Raw genomic sequence first — 17677 nt, forward strand, 5'->3', positions numbered from 1 at the left:
ACGCACAGCTGCTCATTTGGAAAACCCAGCTACAGCAACTGTGGTTCTTCTGCAGGTGATGGCTTTCTGAGGGTGGGATGGCTCAGATGTCAGGCAAAAAGAGCTTCCAAAATGCACTATCAAGGACTCGATGTGACACCCAAACCAGTATCTTTAGGTTGTTTAAGAAATGTCTGCTAACATCATATATTTGAAAGCAGTCCCATCTGTATACATGTGGCATTTCTGTCACTGTGCAATTTAGCAGCAGGGGATCTTCAAGCAGAATTTGGGCTGTATTTCCTCTTTTGTTCTCTCTCCTACATAGTAACAAGCTTCAAAGTCCTCCTTTTCTGAGCCACCCAATCTGAGTCCTGCCTTAAAGGCTGGTATCCACACCCCCAAAACAAACAAAGACACCTGCTTGCAAGGTTGTGTTGCTCTTCTTTGGGTGCATTCTCACAGAAATATTAACTTGTGCTGTTGACCTGTTTAACCTGGAAGAATGCCAGCTGGTTTGGGACTCATTATTTGCCTTTCTCTTTAGGTTTTGGTTAGATTTTTCCATGGAAGAAATAGCAATTTGTTGTTACTGGCGTGGAGTTTTCAGGAAATGCTGTAGGATCATTTTAAAACCTATTCTAGATGCAAGTACAAGCTAAGCATAGGTAGGTGCTCCTTGATTTGCGATGGTTCTCCTGCAGCTATTCCTGCTCCATCCAACTTACAAATGGTTATTTAATTCATGATCTAGGCCATATGGAGCAGGTTCATTCATCTCCGCCTATGACAGAATTATAAAATGTTACAATAGGCCGAAGTGTTGTCACAGTATTTCACACAGTTACAGGAGGTCGCCAAGTATTGTTGGCCTCGTGTTATTGATGGTTTAATGAATAGAGCATTTTTTCCTTGAGAACATCTGTTTAAATATAGTCCTTACCCCTTAGGAGCTTGTTCAGGGCTCTCAAATAACTGTCATCCTTTTGCTTGAGTCAAACTAGCGGTTAAGCATCTATTCTTCTCACATAGAAGGTCAGTATTTTCTTTGCAAACCAACTGGCACAAACTCTGTGACAACTTAATATCAGTGTTTATCATGTTTCTGCATCTTCAGGCCTGAAACCAAAGTTATTTTAACTCCAGATTGTTTGTAGAAAAGCTTTTTTTTTTTTTGCCTAAGTTCCATTTTGGCAGAAGAATAAACCCTCCTTTTTAATTTCATATCATTAAGCTGAAGACAGCTATTTTAAGAGTTCAGTGGGGTTTCTTTCTGCCTGACATGCTCTTTTATAGCACAGCTGAAAACAATCCCAGGCAAAGAATCATCTAATAACATGGTGGAACTGTCTTCTACCTGGATCTTTCTTTTTTAAAAAGAATACCTGAAAATTGAATGTTACGTGAAAGTTTGAAACAATCCTTCCTAGAGCCATCATCTTGACATTTTAAATCTGGGACAGAACAGCTGGCTCTGCTTTAATGTAAGAACCTTCAGACACAAATAAGTGGTTTCAATGGATAAAATTCTGTTTGGCACTATACTTTGTCTATGTATTTAGCCAAAGATACTGGACTTGCAGAGCCAACAACCTGTCGTGATGCATGTGACATGAAGCAGCAGACTCAGGCTTTGCTGAAATCAGGTGTAAACTGGTAGTAAGTCTCAGTGCTGAGGCTCGGAGGGGCAGCAGCTGCTCTTAGCTCCTGCCTCTGCACCCCACAGTGTCCTGCGTTCCCCTGCACCACCCTGAGCAGGGGAAAATCAAAGCAAGTGCAGAGTGGTTGGGACTTCTGCAGCAAAATGAATTCTGCAGTGGTCCAGCTCTCTTCAGTCTTTTATCAGACTGGTCCAGATGAAGGAAGCATGGAAATATTTGAACGGTGGATATTTACCATGTTCGTTGAAAAGTAGATGGGAAAAGAAACTCAGCAACTCGAGCAAACACAATTTTATGTAATTGCCTGCGATCAAATAAATAAATAAATAAGCAAACAGCTTAGCTGTCGCTGGGATTTGCCTAAGGGACCACCATGAATGAGTTACACAACTCAGCATTCATTCATCAAGCGATTCTTTGCAAAAACCATATGGCTCCTTGCAGGGATTTCTTAAACATTATGCATGGATATGAAATGGTGACTTTGTAGATGTTAAGTACCTTGCTTGAGGCTCCTTTTGAAATACTGTTTCTAAACATTAAAGCAATGTTATTGTTGCAAGCAATAACTTAATAGAAAGCAGTTGTTTAGGCACTTTCAATCAAATTAAGAAACAAAATAGAAAAATAAGAAATATTGAAAGAGTAAACTGATCTAAACTTTGAAGATTAGTTGTGCCATCGTATGTGCTTTTCACACAGAAATGTAGGACATCCATTTTACTAGACGGAAGGCAACAAGGAAGGAAAAACATTATTTAAAAGTAAAATGCTATTAGTTTCATATATCAAGTCAAAAATAACAGAACCGCCGCAAAATGTATGTATGATTTCACTGTAGTAAATGTGTTTGAAAATATGAGTTCACTACTTGTACAAAGTGATCAATGATGTCTCTCCTATCCCAGAAGCCAGCTCGGAGAGCTGCAATATGAATTTCAACACATGCCTTAGTTGTGGATGAAAGGAAACACCCTTCAAATACCTGACAACATTTTGAATAGGAATACCCATTTTAAATGCCTCCCTTCTTCAAGATGCTCACAGTGAGCACCTGCAAGGGCTTGGTCCTTCCCAGTGGTTGATCAGCACTTTCAGAAATGGGGGCCTGCAACACATTTCCAGTGAGGCACCCAAAACTGGAAAGAGGACAAGTGCTGCCAGGAGCAAACCCAGGAGAGCCCCACGACCTCCAGTAACTGAGCCTCGCTCGTGTGGCTGCTGGAGGGGGACACCAGAACAGGGCATCAACCCTATCACCCCTCCTCCTGCGTCTAATTTGACTCATTTCAGACTATTTTCTAACCTCTCGCTATTTGGCTCCTCCTGGCTTGTACTGAGTGTGTTCAATGCGTCATAAAAGTGTATTTTACCTCAGTTCAACCAGCCCCCTACTGCAGCAACTACGCTTACTAAAGGCATTTCATGTGGTGCGATGCTAGGACTCCAGCCCAAACACCCCCAGCTCCCTCAGCCGCTCCTCACAGGACTTGTGCTCCAAGCCCTTCACCAGCTCTGTAGCCCTGATGTGGATTTTTGATCAATTCTGTGGAAACTTTGTAATTTATCCATCCACCCCCCAAAAAAATATTCAGTCGCGGTCCCTTTAAGGACCTCCCCCTCCCTCTCCTCCACCCAGCGTGACGTCACGCGCGCTGCCACCCCGTCAGCAGGGGTAGGCTCTGTGAAGGGGGAGCGCGGGCTGTACCACCCGCCGCGTTCCGGGGGGGTGGCTGCGTGCGGAAGGCACCACCCAGCGCGTTCCCCGGGGGGGGGCGGGTTGTGAGGGGCTCTGACAGGAGCCGGGGGGCCGCGGGCGATGGCGCAGCGCCTGGCCGAGCTGGTGGAGGAGCTCACCACAGCCGGGGAGCCGCAGCTGGAGCCGGGCAGGCTGAAGGAGCTGAAGAAAATCTGCAAGTAGGAGCCGGCCTGGAAAATTAGCCCCAAAAAGGCCTTTTTTGACCGAAACCCAGCAATTTATGTGGTAATTTTTGCCGCTTTTCCCCTCTTTTCAGGTCTTCGGATGACCACATCGGCCATGCCTACCACCTGCTGCTGACCAGGCTGAGGGAGCCGCACGCCCAGGTGCGCCTGTCGGCCTTCCAGGCGCTGCGGGAGCTCTTCGCCAGGTCCCACCGGTTCCGCACGCTGCTCCTCGCCGACTTCCAGGAGTTCCTGGAGCTGGCGGTGGGCACCGAGCACCGGCAGCCCCTGCCGCCGCCCGCCGAGGTGGCACAGAAGCTGAGGAAGGCTGCCCTGCACTGCGTGCAGGACTGGCACGACAAGTACGGCGAGGCCTACAAGAAGCTGGCGCTGGGGTACCACTATCTGAGGCAGAACAAGAAGGTAACGCGGCGGCTTCGCCTGTGGGTGTGCTTAGGTGGTGAGTTGCTAGGCGTTTCGAGAGAGAGAATCAATAAATTGGGAAGGAAGCCCTCTGGGAGCCAAGTGCTGTCTGTAGGAGGCATCCCAAATTACCCAGTCTTCGTTAGACTTGTGGTGATTTACCCTCACATGAAGCAAAAACTCTCTTCTACATCTCCGCAAATTAAAGCTAGTAAATGCCTACTCCTTCGCATGAAGTGTTTTCTGAAGGCTTTTCAGAAAATGAGGTGCTATTTAGAGAAATGTAATGTCTTTGAGTTGTTACAGGTTGCCTAAAAAATCCATGGATGCCCCACCCCTGGAGGTGTTCAAGGGCAGGCTGGATGGGGCGCTGAGCAACCTGATGCAGTGGGTGGCATCCCTGCCCATGGGAGAGGGTTGGAACTAGGTGATATTTAAGGTCCCTTCCAACCTGAGCCATTCTATACTTCTTTCCTATAACCTGCTAGCGAGATGAATGGTAGGTAGAGGAAATGTTACGCAGTTCACCATCAGCACTGACATCATGTTCAGTGCTGACCAGAAACTGAACTAAGCTTTCTGGTACTACTCTCAAGGCAGATGCCCTTTTATTGAGACCCATACAGCATCCTGACTGAAGGCATTGGTTTTCCAGCATTCCTTTCCCTTTTATTTTTTTTTAACGCTTCTCAGTTGAATATCGTATGTATGTAACTTACAGCTCAGCCACTAAATTTGCCTAGATGTGTTATTAAGTATATTAAGTAATGGCCAGCTACTGGAGTTGAAGAGAAGGGCTGTCTGTCTCTGACCTCAGTTACAGCATGACAGATATACAGTGGTAAGGTACCTTTGTGGAAAGGGCTGAACTACATAAACAGGGAGGAAGAACTTTAAATAAAGTGATTAAAAACAAACTAGGACAAAACATAAAGGATACAACTACACTAGAATAGATTACCCATTGGGAGATATTCTTGTACATCTTGTGTTAATAGCAAAAAGGCTTTAAAAATCCTTGCCTTGAAATTAGAGCTGGACTAAACCAACTCTTTCTCGGTGTACATAAGCGTTGCTCACCAGTAGGCCTCCAGCCACTGATTACCACCTGAAGCCACAAAGTCCAGCCTGTTCAGAATGGAAAGGATACTTACAGCTTCAGCTGACAATAAGCAGCTATTAAGTTGTCATGTGAAAGCTTAAAATATCCTTACTTCTGTCCTGAGCTGTCCTATTCTGGCTTTTTTCACAGCACAACAAAGTGTAGGTACTAGCCCTCCTCAAACACAGTGCTGGTGTGTGTAACACCAGCAGTTTAATTAAAAAGGAACTTCTCACATAAACACTTCTAACTCTCCCTTCTAGGTTTCATATTATTGTATTTTGGTCATTCTTCTGCTTTTGTATCTATTCTAAGATGCAAGCAATGGAAATTGGGAACACTTTTTTAACATTAATGCTATCTACAATGATAACACCAGAGTTTCAGGAAGTGTATTAATTTTATTTCTTCAGAAAGATGGGCGCTGTGTGTTCTTAACAGATAAAGAAAAGTTTGTGATAAGCAATGTGTCTGCTCTTCTGTTTCCATATTAAGCTAATAACTTACTTGTATTTATTGTATTTTTTTTTTCTCTGTATAATTTTTGGCATCTGATCACAAAGGTATTTGAATCCTCCCTTACTGCTTTATTGAATAAAGGAAAAAAATAATAAAGTGATGAAGGGAAATGCAGGACTGAGGCAGCGATCTCTGACATATAACATAGATTTCCCCGACTGGATACTCAAGCATACATAGTAAGTCAAGCATCCAGTAAGCTGTACTATTTTTTAGGGCAGCTGAATTTGAGTAGGAATGCTGGTTTCAATGGAAACAACCTAATCTAGTTTCTCAACTCTTGTACCGGTTAATACCAGTCAACTGGCCTAGCCAGCCTTTTCCCAGCTTAATACTTGAACTGCAAGAGGCAACCAGGAGGCTTGAGGAGGCATTTGTTCTTTCTAGAAATCAGATACATCTGCTATTTTGTATTACGGGTTTGGCACGTTAGTATGGGGTGATTGGAGGACTGTTAGCTGTGCCTTTTTTTTTTTCAGTTTATCCTTACCAAAACCACCTTGTGAACAGTTGGTCAGAAGATGACATGTGCTGCCCTTTTATGGTGTAAACCCAGAGTGCTACCCACTGGTTTAACCCTAGCAGGTTGAAGCTATAGCTCTATACGTTTGAATTTGAGAACAAAACAGAGAACAGCTGTGAAGAGGTGAAAACAGTTCTTCCCTTTCCAAAGTTATGGATCAGTAGTAAAAGGCTTCACTGCATAGGCAGAATAATAACTCTAGTGTGTGTCCATGTTGTGTAAATGAGATTAGGTGTGTCCTGACCAAGTCCCTAAGTTTGTACTGATACCACGTAGTGAGTCCATGCGCACATCCATGTCAGGCCCTGAGTTATTCTGACCTCGTGAGGCTTCTGCAAAAGGCCAGGGTGCCTCGCTGTGGGCAGTTCCAAGCTGTGTATGTGCTGTGGACTGGGCTGGTGATAGAGATCTAGTATGTGAGATGTACTTTCTAGATGGCAAACTCTGATGATTTAACAGCTATGTGAGGAGCCTCTGACCAAGTACCACAGCATGAAACAGCACAGCAGAGCAGCCCATAGCTACCTTTTAGGACAGAGCAAGGGAAAGACTGGGCAGGTGGCTCTATTGTTATTCTGGTACAGGGAAGGAGCAGTGGTTTAGGAAGCCCTAGGGATCTCTGGTTTTCTACACAAGTCAAATCTGTATGCTTAGAAATGGTAGCTTTAGTTTCTGGGTTCTATATCTTTATTTTTTTTGTGGATGATGTTGATCTATATAAATCCAGTGGTTCATCCATGGGCTGTTCTCTTTCTCCTGCTGCTATGTGGAGAAATACTCAAGCTTAGCAGAAAAATAAGATCCTGAAAAGTAAAAAGCTCACCACAGGAAGCCTCATGCTGCTATAGGTTGTGGAGCTTAGTTTTTTGTACCTTCTCTGTGCCTCCCCACTCTCCCAATAAAAAAGGGATTGGTAAGTGTGCCTGTCTGCCTAGAGAGGTGGAGAACTGTCCCTGTCAGTTGCTGTGAAAGCTGAAGTATCTAGGACTAAACTGAAAGATATTTTCCAGTGTAGAGCAATCCCAGCATCATATGGGCCTCTACCCCATAATTTTACTGTTTTACTCTTGCGTGTCTTCAAAAGGTTGGTGCAGAATGTCAGTATCTGGGAACCATTACAGGATATTGACAAGCTTTCTCATCCAGCAATTACAATGGAAATGAATGTTCAGTGGGTGCTTGTAGTACAGGAACCGTGCTGGAGAGGCTGTGGGCTTCATTAGCAGTAACGTATGGGCTTGCCCAGCACTCAGTGTAACCTGTGGTGAAATTAATGGAAGTTATGTGGTAGCAATCAAAAGGAAATGCTGTGGTTTTTCTTTTCAAAAGGCTTTTCTTATCTAATATCACAATTCAGGATTCATTTCCTTGAAATAGAAGTGAAAAATATTTAATCTTCAAGCCCTACTAAGAACAAACTAAAAAAAAAAAACCCTCTGCAAATATTTTAAGAAAGTGTTTTGAATCATTCAGATTTATATTTATTTTTTAGTCAGAAGGTAAAGTGAGACTAATTGGTATCTTTTCCCTCAGTCCACATATCCAACAAATGTAGTTGTAAAAGTCAAAATGTGATCTCTTTTAACATGTTTTAATATCATCTCTACTACTTTGCTTGCTTATAAGTTGTTTAGTAAGTGATATCTATGTGTGCTAGTAGTGCTTACAAGTTTTCCTAAATTTCCTTTCCTATAAGTAGAAATAGTGTGATGTTTTCATATAACTTGAATACTTACCCTGTGTAGTCCCTTCCTGCCCAACTCCCTAACCCCTGCCTCCAGTGCTGTGACAGAGGTCTCCCACAGCCTAGGTTATTTTTGCGGTTTAGATGTGGGACTAAACGCTTTGTTTTTCTACCTTATGATTCCTTTTTGAAAGCCATTGATTCTCCACAGTCCCTTATTAGTAGAAGCAAAACCTCCATTCAGAATTACTGTAGTTATTGATTCCAGGAGGAGAAGAGATAAAAGGAAGTGCTGCTGAGCTGCTGGCTGATTGCTGATGTTAGAGGATTTTTCAACACAGATAAGGATCTTAGGAAATGGATTTTCTATATATTTCTTCCAAGGAATGTTATACTTTTTTCTTCATTTCCTTAGGTGGATTTTCAAGATGTGCATGCCAGAACCGTGGCTGAAAGGCAGAGGGAAGAGGAGAAGCAGAAACGATTGGATAACATTTACAAAGAAAAAGCCAAAAGAGCTGAAAAAGAAATGGCAGGTAAAGTGCTTTGGTTCTTTCGGTGGCATTTGTATTTGTTTTTAAAGGAATCATTTGTAAGATTACATAAAACACATTCCAACAGAATGGCTATCCAAATAATAGCTGACCACAGAGTGCAGGAATAGCACGTTTGTTAGTGCTTGACCCTCTGTCTCTCTTACTTAAAGAATATCATGGAATAAATAAAATAAAAAGAATAAAGTGACAGTCCTTTAAGCCCAGGTTGAATTAAAAGATTTAAAACAAAGGTGTGAAAAGGTGTGGTCTGTAATTCAGTAACGTGTGAATGCATAATCCCAAGCAGGCACATCATATGGAGTTGGGCACAATGATCCTCATGTGTCCCTTCTAACTCCAGCTTCTGCGATTCCATGATACCACAAAGTGGTTTGGAGCTAGTGGCTCAATTCCTTTGTTTATGACTAGGTACAGGCTTCTCAACACCTTCCTGACTGATAACCTTAATTATGTTGTGTACACAGTCATTATGTGTGTTCCAGAAGGTTGAGCTCTGGTCTGCACAGAAATCTTGGATGCAGTGTAGGAAGTGTATGAAAAGTAGCATATTGCTGCTAAACAGTGCATCTAACTGGGAGCTGAATCTCTAAGCACTATGTGTACATCAACATATGTCTGCAGTATGGAAGAAGAACAGAGATAATGTATTAAATCGCAGTTACAAAGGATTATTTAGTTAAATTGCTTCAGTTTCTGCAATATATGCATTTATGTCTGCATTTATCCTGCATGACACAAGCATTTCCATGCATGAGAGTGCAATTTTCAAGAGATTTAACCTTCCTAAAATCAGTTTTATTGGTAGCATCTCTTTCAGCTGTAGCATACGTTCATGGGTGCACCCACAAACAACTGTAACACTCATGGCTGCACAAGGAGTACTCCCAAACTTCACTGAGAAATTTGTCTCTTATGAGTACTGTCTTTCTGCCTCAAATTTATGAAGGTATTTGAGTCATCTTTGTTACACAATGGAATGTTAGGGAGGATAAGAAAGGAGGAACACTCCTAGAATTCTAGATTTCCTGCTTAAGAATAGTATTGTCACTTCTCTGTCACAAGGACAGTTTTTGCATGGGAAAGAGATACATGTGGATAAATTATGATGGATTACTAGATAAAGGATTACCTATTTGGCAGTGGTATTTGTTTTGTAGATCTGTCTCTGCTCTGGAGACATCAGCATTTCACATTGTTTAACAGTGTTCTAAAACCATTGTCTTTTCATAGAAATGTCCCAAGAGATTGCTGAAACACTGACAGAGATGGAAAACTGTTTCCGGCTTCTGTTGCCAGATCCTTTTGAGTTCACTGTGAATGACACAACTCCAGAACCCCACAAAGAAATGACTGCTAATGAGGATAGTCCTGCACCCGCCCTGGCCTCCCAGACAGACGTTACCCAGTCATATGTCGGATTTGTGGATGATGAACAGCCATGCTGCAGCAAGGACATCCTTTCTGCTTCTCAGGGTGTTAGAACTGAGAAAAATGAAGACTTAGATGACAAACAGGAGACACCTGAACAAAAAGAATTAGATGGAGGCACATTCTTGGGAGTTGAATCTGGTGCCCTTGCTTTCCACGATGATGATTACGAAACTTTTGTTAGGAACCATGGGCTTATTTCTCATAAATATACTCTAGACCTTGAAATCTCCACAGGTACCTGGAACAGTTTTTCACAAATAGCTGGAAACAGTCTTTGTTTGATGTGTTCTGTAGTTCTTTTGGTTTTACTATGACTTAAGTGTTTGAGGTTCCTGAACACCATTTTGGTTTACTGTTCTTTTCCATTTCTGGGTCATCTAGCAACCATTCTTGGTTTTGGATGCTCGTGTGGGATTTTCAGATTAATTAGCTTCTAAGATTGAACTTTCATACTAGTTGCTGAAAACATATTATGGTGCTTTGTAGTACCCATAATGAGTTCCCTGTATTTAAAAAAAATACAGTCTGTTTAACCTGTATTATTTTCTTTTCCATGTGCTACCCTATTCACTTCTTTCCTATAACCTGTGTATAAGCTACTTATTTAAAAAGCCTCAAATTGACTGTTTCTTAAGCTTTTCTTTGTTACTGACAACTTGCAAGAAGCAGTAAGAATTTTGCTTGGAAGAGTTAAGGGTTATGATTTTATCTTTTCTCTGTAACTTTGCTAATATGAGTTGCATCTAGAAAACTCAAGGTAGAAGGTGTTTTGGTAGTCCAAGAGAAATTTCTTACAAGTAGTGTCCTAATGAAATTTCAAGTGAAAATGAGACAGGTACCTACTTCTGTGCCTGCAGACAACAGAATTGGAAAGGTATCTGTGGGGCTTACAAGTGACTAAGAGGTGAAAAGTACCATCTGTACTTGGGTAGTGGCACACTTGGCTTCTTTGATGTTCAAGTGCCTTTTGCTATGGGGGACAGGGATCATTTCATATGGAATATGCAAAAATTGGTGCAATAAGTCCCAGTGCATTGATGGGAACATAGAACAAGGTGTGATGTAAATAGTAAGACTGCACTTGTCTTTGGTTTGGTTTGTTTAGTGATTCCTTAGTTGTAATGGCTTAACAGCTCTCAACGTTGCACTGAAAGCTTTTCATCTTTTCCTTTTGATTTATTTCAATGCATAGAATAATAATAGTAGAATAATTAATATTGAATATCAAATATTTTAGAAAGGTTCATGTCTACTTATACTTACTTTTAACTTCTCTAGTGAGGATACTATAAATGTCATGCTTTAACTCTTATGTTCATATTTTGAACAGATTTAAAAGTGCACGAGAATGAAGACAATACTGCCGTAATAAACAATGTTGTGGATGCTCACAAACTCCTCAGAAATAAGTTCTTGCCTTCTGTGCAGTCCTGGATTCAGGTGGGATAAAGAGCTATTTCTTCACTTTCTATAAAAAGATGAAGTGGGCCCTAAAGCTTGAGGGAGAGTGAGCAAAAAGGAACTTAATGTTGAAGAAACATTGGTGCAAATGGAAAAGAAGGTTGCTGGTTCAGTAGGGGTGGACAGAAGGAAACTATAGGAGCTATATAACTTGTTTCATGGCTCAGCTTTCAGCATTAGGTATGCTACCCACAGTAGCACTTAAGTTACAAAAAAAAAAAAGACATCTCAGAAAATAACTTCTTTGCAAAATGTTAAAGAAAAACTCGGCATGTTTTTGTGAGACATGTCTGTATCAGAAAAATACTATGTCCTTTCTGTCAATTGATATTGCTCAGGAGCTTCGTTCATGGAATTTGGCCCCGTGAAGGGCATTCTCAGGAGGTGTTTGTAGCTTCTTTTCATTCTTTGTTTGTCTTTAGTAGTTGCTGTTAGCTTTATATTCTAGATGGGAAAAGCAGTGCACTCACTAATTGTCACTTGTAAGATAAAGGAATTTGTTTCATTAAAGATGGAAGAAAAACAAGTGTTTTTTGACTCAGATGTCTAGAAAAAAAATAACAATGTAGATTTTTTTGCTTTGCAGTTATTTACCAGAGCAGGAATAAATGATGATCGTCTGAGATGTGCCATTGATCTGAAGAATAAACTGGAGACTGCTATGAAGAAATACAAGGAAATGAACATTTGCTTTAAAGAGAGAAAAGTGGTGAGTTTTCAAAAATTCTGTATTACTAGAGAGGACCATTAGTAACGTTTAGGTTGTATACAAAAAGTACACTTAAACTTCAGTGTGGCAAACTTTAAGCATTAAACACAAGTTTAATGGATTTACTTCTGAAGCGGGTTACAGCTTAATTTAAGGAAGTTGCACTGAACACCTGTTACGTTATGTCAGGGGACAGGTTATTAGACAAAACCATGTGAGACAGCACTGATTTTTTTGGACAGGGAAATGTTCCAGATTTTTTATACTTAGTTACTTCATGTGCAACTTTGTTACGTCCTCAGCTTCTTTTTCAGAGATGCATATTTCTCAGTAAATGCTGCATAATTCTTTCACAACATGCAAAACCATGCTAGTGTCTCCCAATTCAGGAAAATAGTGTCTCTGCTTTGTAGCATTTACTTACTACTGCAAGCAGGTAATACGACTGAGGACATCTTGAAAGAAGTAGTCAGTATATAACGCTTTGAAGTGTCAAAATATTACACAAAGATTAGCTCCCTATGACAGCTTTTTGTGAAACAGGTAAACCTCATGAATAAAGGGAGGCTGAAAGATGAAACGCTTTATTCAAATCCAAAAAGAAGTCTGTGGCTTGTTGGCGTATCTAAAGCAGCAGAGCTGCATAATGCTCGTTTCTGCTGGTTGCGATCAGACAGAGTTACTGTATGGTTTGACATGAAAATAAGTGGTTTGGGTCAGGTCCAGAGTAAAGTCTGGACTGTGAGAACCTTGATCCAGACGTTACACCTTGGATTAAGCTGTGGTAGCCTGGTTTAGCCATGACTGAGTGTTGCAGACTTTGCTTTCCTTGTGCAAATGAAGCTTTATCAAGATTAATTTGGCTCATCATCTTAGCACCTACTGATGTACCACACCAGTCAAAAATGCCAACTATGAATAAAAAGTACTGTTAGACTGTCTTGTCAGAGGCTTTTTTTTCCCTCGGTGAAATATGTGTGCTACCTTTATGCAACCAGCTATGAAGGAATCCAGACATCTGCTGTCATTCCTGCCATTTGCTTGACAGGACTTCATTTGCTGTACCTCTGCATGGAATATTGGTTGCTATATTTCTTGCAAGATATAAAGGACATTCAAGCCTTGATTTTTGTGTGTGTGTGCGTGCATGCATGTGTATGTGTTTAAAGTGGTATTGTTACCACTTCTGGAGACTGATCACTGCTATGTATGTAAGGGTGAAAGCTAATAAATTCCACAGTTCCAAAGGAAAAAAAAAAATAAATGCCTAGCAATACTTTCAAAGAATACATTCAAAATGAAACAATACATACTGAGGTTTTAACTTATGCAATAAAAACTATATGTAATTGTTGTTCTTTTTTTTCCAGTAGAAAATACCCAAATTTGGTTTTAGTGCTGAGTTACTTTAATTTATAACCTGACCATATGCAGCTCTGTGCTGCAGAAAGAGGCTGTTTAAAGTATCTTTTAATCATGTGTCAGACGACTTGGTTGAAAATTAAAAACGTGGTAAAATGAAAATCTGATAGAACAAAATAAACAACAGAATCTCTTAGACTGTGATTATTAGACCTCAATCTGTCAAATATTTAAGTCAGCATATGAAATGTTACATTCAGCTCCTCCTGAATTCAGCATTGCTGCCTTCATTATGTGCTGCTGCTTCTGTCTGTATGTCCTTGTGCTACCAGAACTGTAGTTCTTGCCAGGCCAAAGTTTTGCTGTCCTTTGTATATTTTGATCCAAGAGAAGAAGAACTAATAGTCCTTTGGAGTGCTGTCTCAGAGCCATTCTAGCCTGACAACAGACCTCATGCATTAGAGATGTCATTTGTTAGCACGTGGAATCAGTGGGTGCTGTCGACCTGTGTGTGTGTAGAGATGAGCACATCTAGAAATGAAGGGGAACATTTTGCAAACAGAGAGAGCAAATGAAGCCTCTGTGCACAGAGGGACCCCTGTAAATCGTCTGGTTGTAGCTGGCCTGTGATAACTCTACATTTTGATGCGATAGCAGTTTTCCTGGCAACTAATGATCACAGTCAGAAGTGTGTATGTTGTCAGGTGGAGAGCATAAAGGTGAATCGTTTGTGTACTTGCTCATTTCTTGGAGTGTAATTATTGCACTGTACCACATGACCTTCAGGGAGAATGCGGTTTTATTTTATCAGCAAATATAAAATACAGCAATAGGGATTTGGAAACTTGGCTGGGGACCTGGGCTTGTCCAGTCTCCTCACTTTGTTTTTACTTTGTGCTCAGTCTCTGCCTTTCTGTGGTCTCTTAACGCATTTTTCATCTCATTTGTTCTCTGTTTTCTTTCTGTTCTGTCCCCACTTGAGCTAGAATGTCTTCTCAGGGTTCTGTTTGGGTGTATGGGGAGGAAGGCTTTTCCCACCCTCAAACTAAGATCAAGAAAATTGGCGAATGGAAGGCTTTAGTGGGAGATTGCCTTTATCTTTACTGAAAATGTGAAGCCCCACTGCTTTGCAAACTCCAGGAAAACTTTCCGTAGGTTTATGGAACTCTTGTTACACAAACTCACTTGAAGGAGAGCACAGAAGTTCATGCAGTGAAACACTTGGACTTGAAATGGATTATAGTGATGTGATATAACCACCTCTTTCTTTTTGCCTCCATGATAATGAAGTACTCAAACCACCAGAAAGCCTTAATGATAGGGAGAGCTGTCATTTCTGTGGAACATTTAGACCCTGCCAACCCAAGTAAATTATGACACCCTTCTGCTTGTACCTTTCAGGAGCTGTGGGAGGAGAGGGAAAAGACTGACAAAGGTTAGCCTTTGACTGTCTAGAACCAAATCCTTTGCAACAGCTTTTATAAATGTTAATACATCCCAGCTGCCCAAACCATGCATTGCTTCTGTTCCCTCAGCAGATCAGAAGTTATCAGCACTTTTCTGCCTGAGTTATTTCCCACAGGGATGGGAGATGGACGGACAGTGGCAGTCCTCATGTACTGGTCAAAGGCACATGAGTTTTTGTGTGCTTATACAAGTTCACCATGGTGAAGTGTGTGTTTGGGGTGTAAATCAGGTGTTAGCTTCTGCTAGGAAATGTATATTGGAATATAAACAAGAGTTTTGAAATCTGTTTTTTTTTTTTTTTTTTTGTGAATCTGAGCGGTATCTTGAGTCTGAGGGAAGAGTACAGACGCTGTGACAGGCTTTTATTTCAGGGTACCTGGATGCCTGGACATGTACTTTCCTTTCTCTCAATGCCTGTTCAGGATAATCTCAGTGTCCAGTAGAGGGAGTGCATACTGCATGCTCGACGTTTTTCTCTATGCCACCTTTATCCAAAGCCAGCCATCGTTTCAGTCTGTGTTTCCAGGTAAACTTGGTACAACAGCAGTACACTAAAGACACGTTGCGTTAATTCTTGACTATTTAAATGATTTATTGTAGAAGAACAATTGTAATTATTGGCTGAGATTGATGTTTTAATAGAAATTCCTATTTCCCAAGGTGTTTCTTTTGTAGGAAAAACTTGCATTTGGCTGGAATGCTCATTTAAAAATATTTTTCCTGGTTAAGAATAGTTTTATTTGGTAATGTCTGCCCCCTTTTCTTAAAATACTACATTTAAAATTCTTCTTTTTTAGTGTCTGATTTGCAGCTGATTAGATGCAAATGGTCTTACAATTTTAAAAGATATGTAGAACACAAATGTATACTGTATTTTAAATCATGCACACTACCTTTAATTTACATCATTTACGTAAAGGGTTACCCATTTGGATTAATAATTGAAGTTCTCACATTATAAATAGAAAAGTAGCTCATTGGCTATGTTTTGTACACCGAAAGTACATTTATCTCTTATGTAGTTACCTTTGGGAAGCAGTAAAAAATGTAATACTCAGGCTGACTAAAACATGACCAGGCAGAAGCTAGTAAGAAATATGATGTGAGAAACATCCTGCTTATTTGTCATTAGCAGAGTGATAATTTAACAGGTCTATTCTATTTTGCATTTTTAATTTCAAGTTATACTAACAGCCAGGAATATATATTTTTTCATTAACTGTCCTCATTACTTTTTGTTTCACCTTTCCTTATCGTCTGTCAAATCTAAGTGTGCACTTGGATCTTGATTTATACATGTACTTAATTTTATCCATGTGAAACATCTGGCTGGATTCAATAATGTCATTAATAATTAGATTTGGAGGAGGCTCTCTGCGTATAGTCCTGAACCTGATCTGAGCCCCAAACCCTGCTGCAATACAGCTCAGATTTTTTTCTGGAAGAACAATGTCAGAAAAATGTTATAAATGATGTTTACAAATTAAATATTTGATGTTCATAATTTAGTCTTAAAATACTTCAATACGTAAGGAGATTGAAATTTTACTATGTAATAAATTAAGCCAAAAGCTCTACCAATTTCTTGGCTGCTAGACTGTTGCTGATTTTTTTTTCCCATATCTTTAACTGCAGCTTGGCATTTTATCAATGTTAATGAGTTATTTCTACCTAATCATTTTGTAGCTTTATAACCAGCTCTGTTTTAAGTCTCTCATTTAGTAAGGTGAGTGCCTGCTTTTTTTTTTTTCTCTTAAAAAAAAAAAAAGACACACGTGAGTCTTGGATCAAAAGCAAGGGCTGTATTGTTTTCTCTTTCTGCCTCATCCTTTAGCCATAGAGAATAAGGTCCGGCTGCCAGCTTTCTGCACTGTGTAACAGCTTCTTGTGCGCACATCCTCATTATTTTTTCCTTTTCTCTTTATTTTAGAGAAGTTGATTTTGAGGGGTAAGTCATTTTCCAGTGATCCCTCACCATGCCTTAATCTACATCTGCTAGAACATAGCCCAAGGAGCAAGAGACACCTTTGTAAGAGAAATCATTTCCCCAGTTGATGCCTTTAAATTGCACACAAACAAAAATCCTGACAAAGTTGCGCTTTGAAAACCAGAAATGTTTAATGTCAAGGTTGAATAGTAAATTGACTGTAAATTTTCTAAAGCTTCAGAGAAATTTTGCAATATTTAATAATTATATCAGCATCACCCCTAAAGAATACATAGTGTACACCTAAAGATTATTATATATCAGTATCACACCTGAATCAGTTTATATACATTTTAACATGGAATGTATTCAAAATAAATAAAGTTTAATAATATTTGTGTGATCAAAATAGTACCCCAGGCAACATTTAAATTTATTTTTTTTGGTCTAGGGAATATTTGTCTAAAAAGCCAGGTCAACTGTAACTGTAAAAGTAAACACAAAATATGGGATAGGCAGATGGAGTGTTTGCTTATAATTCCTCTTCTCCCCCATTTTCACCCTTGTAAAATAACTATTTATATATATATGAAACATCTTTTTAAATCCCTCTTTAGCTAAAAGGGCTTTTCTATTTTTCTAAGCCTTACTGGGAAATAAGACTGACATAAAACAAAACACTGTAGAATTAATTCTCAAAATATTACTTCCTCCTTCAAGTGTTTAATCAGCTAGTGTGATATTTTGCTTTGTTTTGATCTACTTTCTTGAACTGGATGTGGTGTATTTTATGCTTCACACTAGCTATGCATCCTGCTGCTGTTACGAAGTTATTAAAAATATCTTGTTATGCAGATCTAGTCATGAATTCTTAAAGTTGTCACTGTGACGACCTCTGATCCCTATCTGATTCGCAGGTCGCACAATGCAATTTGGAGCTCTTCTAATA

General features: G+C 40.0%; 1 protein-coding gene across 1 annotated transcript in view; it reads left to right on the forward strand.

The window, feature by feature from the left end:
- The first annotated feature begins 3319 nt into the window (after window positions 1–3319).
- UVSSA (UV stimulated scaffold protein A) overlaps window positions 3320–17677 on the forward strand; it is a 51469-nt gene continuing 37111 nt past the window's right edge. Inside the window, exons 1-6 of the mRNA XM_068679662.1 lie at window positions 3320–3557; window positions 3656–3986; window positions 8230–8350; window positions 9602–10036; window positions 11133–11242; window positions 11850–11972. Of these exons, the coding sequence (XP_068535763.1) occupies window positions 3460–3557; window positions 3656–3986; window positions 8230–8350; window positions 9602–10036; window positions 11133–11242; window positions 11850–11972 (1218 nt within the window). The 5' untranslated portion in view covers window positions 3320–3459. The remainder of the gene's footprint in view (window positions 3558–3655; window positions 3987–8229; window positions 8351–9601; window positions 10037–11132; window positions 11243–11849; window positions 11973–17677) is intronic.

The sequence above is a fragment of the Anas acuta genome, chromosome 4, assembly GCF_963932015.1.
Source record: "Anas acuta chromosome 4, bAnaAcu1.1, whole genome shotgun sequence".
Classification (NCBI taxonomy): Eukaryota; Metazoa; Chordata; class Aves; order Anseriformes; family Anatidae; genus Anas; species Anas acuta.